This window comes from Vidua chalybeata (genome assembly GCF_026979565.1).
Source record: "Vidua chalybeata isolate OUT-0048 chromosome 36 unlocalized genomic scaffold, bVidCha1 merged haplotype SUPER_36_unloc_1, whole genome shotgun sequence".
NCBI classification, from domain to species: domain Eukaryota; kingdom Metazoa; phylum Chordata; class Aves; order Passeriformes; family Viduidae; genus Vidua; species Vidua chalybeata.
Genome location: NW_026530299.1, coordinates 169,182 through 177,271, shown reverse-complemented (window position 1 = coordinate 177,271; position 8,090 = coordinate 169,182). Strand labels below are relative to the sequence as shown.

Sequence of the window (8,090 nt, the reverse complement as noted above, 5' to 3'; positions counted from 1 at the left end):
CCCGCCCCCTCATTATCATAATGCTGTCGTTGAAGCTCCTCCCCCTCATTATCATAAGATAGTCAGAACACCGCCCCAGGCTGTAGCCCCGCCCCTCATTAAAATCACGTTGTAGTTCAAGCCACACCCCATTACCCATTAGCCCCGCCCCCTCATTACCATAACGCTGTAGTTGAAGGCCCGCCCCCTCATTACCATAACGCTGTAGTTGAAGGCCCGGGCTGTTCTCATTAGCCCCGCCCCCATTCCCTAGCCCCGCCCCCTCATTACCATAACGCTGTAGTTGAAGGCCCGGGCTGTTCTCATTAGCCCCGCCCCCATTCCCTAGCCCCGCCCCCTCATTACCATAACGCTGTAGTTGAAGGCCCGCCCCTGGCCCCGCCCCCTCATTACCATAACGCTGTAGTTGAAGGCCCGCCCCTGGCCCCGCCCCCTCATTACCATAACGCTGTAGTTGAAGCCCCGCCCCTAGCCCCGCCCCCTCATTACCATCACACTGTAGTTGAAGGCCCGCGCTGTTCTCATTAGCCCCGCCCCCAGGCCGTTAGCCCCGCCCCCTCATTACCATCACGCTGTAGTTGAAGGCCCGCGCTGTTCTCATTAGCCCCGCCCCCATTCCCTAGCCCCGCCCCCTCATTACCATAACGCTGTAGTTGAAGGCCCGCGCTGTTCTCATTAGCCCCGCCCCCATTCCCTAGCCCCGCCCCCTCATTACCATAACGCTGTAGTTGAAGCCCCGCCCCCTCATTACCATAACGCTGTAGTTGAAGCCCCGCCCCCTCATTACCATAACGCTGTAGTTGAAGGCCCGGGCTGTTCTCATTAGCCCCGCCCCCATTCCCTAGCCCCGCCCCCTCATTACCATAACGCTGTAGTTGAAGGCCCGGGCTGTTCTCATTAGCCCCGCCCCCATTCCCTAGCCCCGCCCCCTCATTACCATAACGCTGTAGTTGAAGGCCCGCGCCGAGCGCAGGAAGCGGCCGAAGCCGTCGGTCAGCTCGGTGGCCACCGTGAGCACCAGCAGGCCTGGGAGAGACCAGAGTGACCACTGAGTGACCACTGACCACTGAGTGACCCTGAGTGACCACTGATAGCTGAGTGACCCCTGAGTGACCCCTGAGTGACCACTGATAGCTGAGTGACCCCTGAGTGACCCCTGAGTGACCACTGAGTGACCACTGACAGCTGAGTGACCCCTGAGTGAACACAGACCCCAGACTGACCCCAAGTGACCCCTGAGTGACCCCTGACCTCTCAGAGTGACCGCTGACCCCCGAGTGACCACTGAGTGACCCCTGAGTGACCCTGAGTGACCACTGACCCATAAGTGACCACTGAGTGACCCTCACTGACCCGAGTGACCCTGAGTGACCCCTGAGTGACCACTGACCTCCCTGAGTGACCACTGACCCCTGAGTGACCCCTGAGTGACCACCGACAGCTGAGTGACCACTGACCCCTCTGAGTGACCCCTGAGTGACCCCTGAGTGACCCCTGACCCCTCTGAGTGACCCTGAGTGACCCCTGAGTGACCCTGAGTGACCCCTGAGTGACCACTGACCCCTGAGTGACCCCTGAGTGACCCCTGAGCCCCCAGAGTGACCCCTGAGTGACCCCTGAGTGACCTCTGAGCCCCCAGAGTGACCCTGAGTGACCCCTGACCCCTCTGAGTGACCCTGAGTGACCCCTGAGTGACCCTGAGTGACCCCTGAGTGACCTCTGAGCCCCCAGAGTGACCCTGAGTGACCCCTGACCCCTCTGAGAGACCCCTGAGTGACCCCTGAGTGACCGCTGACCCCTCTGAGTGACCCTGAGTGACCCCTGAGTGACCACTGACCACTGAGTGACCGCTGACCGCTGCCCCCTCCCCACTCACCGTTCTCGGGGTCGCTCCCGGGGGAATTTTCGGGCCAAATTCCGGAATTTTCGGGGCAAATTTGGGGATTTTCGGGCTCAGGCCCGGGGGGGGATTCGGGGCAATTTTTGGGGCAAATTTGGGGATTTTCGGGGCAATTTTTGGGGCAAATTTGGGGATTTTCGGGGCAATTTTCGGGGATTTCAGGCTCAGTCCCGGGGGGGGTTTTGGGACAATTTTGGGAATTTTGGGGGCAATTTTGGGAATTTTCGGGCTCAGTCCCGGGGGGATTTTCGGGGCAATTTTGGGAGGTTTTGGGGCAATTTTCAGATTTTTTGGGGCAATTTCGGGAATTTTCGGGGCAATTTCGGGAATTTTCGGGGCAATTTCGGGAATTTTCGGGGCAATTTTGGCAATTTTCGGGCTCAATCCCGGGGGGATTTTCGGGACGATTTTGAGGATTTTCGGGCCGATTTTGGGGGGTTTCGGGCTCAGTCCCGGGGGGATTTTCGGGCCGATTTTGGGGATTTTCGGGCCGATTTTGGGGCGTTTCGTGGCAATTCTGGCGATTTTCGGGGCAGCTTTGGCGCATTCCGGGCTCAGCCCCGGGCGGGTTTTTGGGGCGATTTTTGGGAATTCCGGGCTCAGCCCCGGGGGGCTCCTGGGGCCGTTTTTGGGGGGTCCCGTGCCGGATTTGGGGCCGATTTGGGGCGGTTTTGGGGTCGCTTTTGGGGGTCCCCAGCAGCAGCAGCAGCAGCAGCGGCAGCGCCAGCGCGGCCATGGCGCCGGAGGGGGCGGGGCCTAACGCCAGCGGGGCGGGGCTTCCCCCCGCGCCTCAGCCAATCCCCGCCCGCCGCCACGCCCACTCCGTGAATCCCCACCAATCAGCGCGAAGGGGCGGTGTCTCATTCGAGGGGGGCGGGGCCGCCACGTGTCGGTGAGGGCGGGGAAAGGGGGCGTGGCTCGGCGCGGAGGGTGAGGGCGGAAGTTGGGGGCGCGCAAAGGGGGAGCGGAAGTGGCGCCGGAGAGGGCGGAAGTGAAGGGCGGCCGACCGAAGTCGCCTCACGATGGGCGAGAAGAAAACGTCGGGTGAGGGGGGAGGGGCCCGGGGCCGGTTCGGGGGGCCCGGGGGGGATTTTGGGGGGTCCCGGGGGGTCCCGGTGCCCTTTTGGGGGTCCCGGGGTTGATTTTGGGGGGTCCCGGTACCGGTTCGGGGGTCCCAGGGTTGATTTTGGGGGTCCCGGGGGCGGTTCTGGGGTCCCGGTGCCCCAATTTGGGGGTCCCGGGGTTGATTTTGGGGGTCCTGGGGGGGTTTTGAGGGGTCCCGGTATCGGTTCGGGGGTCCCAGTGCCCCAATTTGGGGGTCCCGGTGCCATTTTGGGGATCCCTGGGTTGATTTTGGGGGTCCCGATTTTTAAAAATTCCCATTTTTTCTCCGGAAATTCCCGGGTTTTTTATGCAAAATTCCACAATTTTTTCCATAATTCCCAAATTTTTTGGGGTAAATTCCCGTTTTTTCGGGGTTCCCAATTTTTGGTCCCCCCATTTCCCCGTTTTTCCCCAGCCCGGCTCCCCGAGGGGGCTCCAGGAAGGTCCCGATTTGGGGGTTTTTTATGCAAAATTCCCCATTTTTTTCCATAATTCCCAGGGGATTTTTTCAGGAATTCCCAATTTTTTGGGGGTAAATTCCCGTTTTTTCGGGGTTCCCAATTTTTGGTCCCCCCTTTTCCCCGTTTTTCCCAGCCCGGCTCCCCGAGGGGGTTCCAGGAAGGTCCCAATTTGGGGTTTTCAATGCAAAATTCCCCATTTTTTTCCATAATTCCCAGGGGATTTTTTCAGGAATTCCCAATTTTTTGGGGGTAAATTCCCGTTTTTTTGGGGTTCCCGATTTGGGGGTCCCCCCCTTTCCCCCTTTTCCCGTTTTTCCCAGCCCGGGTGCCCGAGGGGGCTCCAGGATGGGATCAAAGGGCTCCGGGAAGGTCCCGATTTTGGGGTTTTTTATGCAAAATTCCCCATTTTTTTCCATAATTCCCAGGGGATTTTTTCAGGAATTCCCGAATTTTTTGGGATAAATTCCCGGATTTTTGGGGGTCCCCCCCTGATCCCCCCTTTCCCCATTTTTCTCCAGCCCGGGTGCCCGAGGCGGCTCTGGGAAGGTTCCGATTTGGGGTTTTTTTATGCAAAATTCCCCAATTTTTTTAAAAATTCCCAATTTTTTTGGGGGTAAATTCCCGTTTTTTCGGGGTTCCCAATTTTTAGTCCCCTCCCTTTCCCCGTTTTTCCCCAGCCCGGCTCCCCGAGGGGGGTCCCCGGCGGGTCCTGGACGCGCCGGCGCGGCAGCGGCGCCTGCACCGGCAGCTGGAGGCGCTGGAGAACGACAACTTCGGAGACGACCCCCAGGCGGGGCTGCCCCGGCCCGGGAAACGGCTCCCGAACTTCAGCGACGGCGCCGAGCCCGGTACCGGGAACGGGAACGGGAATGGGAATGGGAATGGGGGATTGGGAATGGGGGATTGGGAAACGGCTCCCGAACTTCAGCGACGGCGCCGAGCCCGGTACCGGGAACGGGAACGGGAATGGGAATGGGAATGGGGGATTGGGAAACGGCTCCCGAACTTCAGCGACGGCGCCGAGCCCGGTACCGGGAATGGGAACGGGAATGGGAATGGGAATGGGGATTGGGAATGGGAATGGGGGATTGGGAAACGGCTCCCGAACTTCAGCGACGGCGCCGAGCCCGGTACCGGGATGGGAACGGGATTGGGAATGGGAATGGGGGATTGGGAATGGGAATGGGGATTGGGAATGGGGGATTGGGATTGGGAATGGGGAATGGGAATGGGAATGGGAATGGGATTGGGAATGGGAACGGGAATGGCATTGGGAATGGGGAATGGGAATGGGAATGGGAATGGGATTGGGAATGGGAATGGGATTGGGATTGGGAATGGGAACGGGAATGGGAACGGGAATGGGGGATCTGGGGGGATTTGGGGCTGAATTCTGGATTTGGGGCTGATTTTGGGGTTGAATTTTTGGGTTTTTCCTGGATTTGGGGCTGAATTTGGAGCCAAATTCTGAATTTTTTGGTTGATTTTTGGGCTGAATTTTGCATTTTTTCCTGGATTTCGGGGCTGATTTTGGGGCTGAATTCTGGATTTTTGGGGTCCCCAGGGAAGAAGAAGAAGAAAACTCGGGGCGATCACTTCAAGCTGCGCTTCCGCAAGAACTTCCAGGCCCTGCTGGAGGAGCAGGTGGGGAAATTTGGGGGGATTTGGGGAAAATTTGGGAGAAATTTGGGGGAATTTGGGAGAAATTTTGGGGGATTTGGACCTGAATCTTGGATTTTGGGCCGGATTTGGGGTGGAATTTGGGGCTGATTTTGGGGTTGAATTCTGGATTTTGGTTCTGAATTTTGGATTTGGGTCTGAACTCTGGAATTTGAGGCTGAACTCTGGATTTTGGGGCTGAACTCTGGATTTTGGGGCTGAATTTTGGATTTGGGGGCTGATTTTGGGTCTGAACTGTGGATTTTGGGGCTGAACTCTGGAATTAGGGGTTGGATCTCTGAATTTTGGGTCTGAACTCTGGATTTTGGGGCTGATTTTGGGGCTGAACTCTGGATTTTGGGGCTGATTGTGGTTCTGAATTTTGGATTTGGGGCTGAACTCTGGATTTTGGGTCTGAACTCTGGATTTGGGGGCTGATTTTTGGGGCTGATTTTGGGGCTGAATTTCGGATTTCGGGGCTGATTTTTGGGGCTGCCCCCCCAGAACCTGAGCGCGGCCGAGGGCCCCAATTACGTCTCGGCCGGGGCCGCCCCGTCCCGGCTGCCCCAGCGCCATTTCTGCGCCGTCTGCGGCTTCCCCTCGGGCTACACCTGCGTCACCTGCGGGGCCAGGTACTGCTGCACGCGCTGCCTGGGCACCCACCAGGACACCCGGTACGGGGGCAGCCGGGAAAACCCGGGGGAATGGGGGAAAAATGGGAGAAAACGGGAAAAAATGGGGAAAAACGGCAAAAAAATGGGAAAAATAGGCAAAAAAATGGGAAAAAACGGCAAAAAAATGAGAAAAAACGGCAAAAAAAAAAGAGAAAAAACGGCAAAAAAATGAGGAAAACGGCAAAAAAAAAACCCTGAGAAAATGGCAAAAAAAAAAAGAGAGAAAAAACGGGAAAAAAAGGGAAAAAACGGTAAAAAAATGAGACAAGATGGCCAAAAAAAATGGGGAAAACAGCACAAAAAAAATAAGGGAGAAAATAGCAAAAAGAAGGAGGGAAAAAACGGGAAAAAATGGGAGAAAATGGCAAAAAAATGAGGAAAACGGCAAAAGAATTGGGAAAATGGCAAAAAAAGGGGAAAACGGCCCAAAAAAAAAGGAAAAATGGGCCAAAAAATGGGGGGAAATGGCAAAAAAAGGGGGAAAATGGCAAAAAAATGGGAGAACACAGAAAAAAAAACAGAAAGGGGAAATCATCAAAAGAATAGGAAAAATGGGCAAAAAAAAAAAAGGGGGAAAATTTGGGAAAAATGGGAATAAAAAAAGGGGAAAAATGGCTGAAAAGTGGGGAAAAAATGGGAAAAAAATTTGGGGAAAAACGGAAAAAATGGGGAAAACCCCGTGGGACCGGGGCAGGCCCTGGGACCCCCAGTTTGGGGGGAGGGGTCCGACCCTGCTGACCCCTGACCTTTCCCGCCCCTCCCCCACAGGTGCCTGAAGTGGACGGTGTGACCCCGCCCCCAACATGGCTGCCACGTCCACGCCCACAAACATGGCTGCTGTGACTCCGCCCCCCAAAATGGCCACCGCGAACGCGTCTTGTTTGGTCCCGCTCCTAATATGGCTGCCGTGGCTCCACCCCCAAGATGGCCACCTTGGCCCAGGTCAAATATGGTCGTCTCGGCCCCGCCCCCAACATGGCTGCACCCCCGTCCTGAGCCCCACCCCCAAGATGGCAGCCATGACCTCGCCCTCAAGATGGCTGCCGCGGCCACAGCCCCAAAATGGCTGCCGCGGCCGCACCACCAAGATGGCCGCCTTGACTCCACCCCAAGATGGCCGCCATGGCCACACCCGCCCAAGATGGCCTCCATAGTCATGCCCCAAGATGGCCGCCTTGTCCCCACCCACCCCAAGATGGCCACCATGGCCCCGCCCACAAGATGGCGGCCAAGCCCCCTTTGACCCCAAATCCGAATTTTTTTCCCGCCAAAATCTTTGGGATCGATTTTATTGGGGGAGGAGCTACCGGGGGGGCGGGGCTAAGGGAAGGGGGCGGGTCCTCGGGAATTGGGGGGAAAATTCTGGGCGGAGCCGCGCCGCCATTGGCCGGCGCCGCGGGGTCCAAGATGGCCGCCCTGGGCTCTGATTGGACGAACGTCCCGTGCGGGCTCCGCCCTTTCGTGAGAGCCGGGATCCTATTGGCTGCTGGGGGCCACGCCCTGGGATCGAGCCACGCCCTTTTTAGGGGTAGCCCCGCCCGCAACGATGAACCGCGCCCCGTTGCGTGTAAGCCACACCCCCTGTAGGGACAAGCCCCGCCCACCAATCCAAGCCGCGCCCCTTTGGGGCCCAGCCCCGCCCCTCTTGAGCACACCACACCCCCAAGATTAACCCCGCCCCCTCTGGTCCAGGCCCCGCCCCCACAACCCGTCCGGGTGCCCAGGCTCCGCCTCCCGTGACGTCACCAGGGCGTGGTCCCTCCGCGGCCAATCGGCGTTTGCTCCGCCCCTCGCGGGCGGGGCGCGGCCGCCTGCAGCTGTGGGGATAATGAGACGCAAATGAGATGCAAATGAGATGCTGAGGGGACAAGTGAATGAAAAGGGGTGGGCGTGGCTGGGCGAGGGGCGTGGTCAGTGTGGGTCTTTCCTGGGGGTGGGGCTCACTGGAAGGGCGTGTCCCATCTGGGGGTGGGGCTTGTCCCATCTGTGTGGGCGTGTCCCAGGTGGCCACACCCACCTGGAGGGTGTGGCTCGATGGGGGCGTGGTTTATAACCTTTCTCACTGGATGGGCGGGGCTCAATGTGGGCGGGGTTTCTTTAATTTCTCACCTGGTGGGTGGGGCTAAACGTGGGCGTGGTTAAATAAATTTCCCACCTGGTGGGTGGGGTTTAACCCGGTGGGCGTGGCCTGATCCACTTATGGGCGTGGTTTATTAAATTTCTCATCCTGTGGGTGGGGTTTAACCCGGTGGGCGTGGCCTCTTAACTTATGGGCGTGGTTTATTGCATTTC

General features: G+C 57.9%; 2 protein-coding genes across 3 annotated transcripts; one reads left to right on the top strand and one right to left on the bottom strand.

Annotated features, from left to right (window-relative positions):
* Positions 1-937: 937 nt before the first annotated feature.
* LOC128782696 (uncharacterized) lies at positions 938-2,764 on the bottom strand. The gene is made up of 3 exons (XM_053933156.1): positions 2,747-2,764; positions 1,877-2,656; positions 938-1,026 (listed from the first exon to the last, which is right to left on the bottom strand). The coding sequence occupies exons 1-3, from the start codon at positions 2,762-2,764 to the stop codon at positions 994-996; spliced, it is 831 nt and encodes a 276-aa protein (XP_053789131.1). The 3' UTR covers positions 938-993.
* Positions 2,765-2,864: 100 nt separating this feature from the next.
* ZNHIT1 (zinc finger HIT-type containing 1) lies at positions 2,865-8,047 on the top strand. Of its 2 annotated transcripts, none has more exons than XM_053933168.1 (5): positions 2,865-2,944; positions 4,143-4,313; positions 5,030-5,109; positions 5,629-5,756; positions 6,567-8,047. In XM_053933168.1, the coding sequence occupies exons 1-5, from the start codon at positions 2,923-2,925 to the stop codon at positions 6,586-6,588; spliced, it is 423 nt and encodes a 140-aa protein (XP_053789143.1). In that variant the 5' UTR covers positions 2,865-2,922; the 3' UTR covers positions 6,589-8,047. The 2 variants fall into 2 exon arrangements, with proteins under 2 accessions (XP_053789143.1, XP_053789142.1); XM_053933167.1 differs by having other exon boundaries at positions 5,629-5,798.
* Positions 8,048-8,090: the final 43 nt, after the last annotated feature.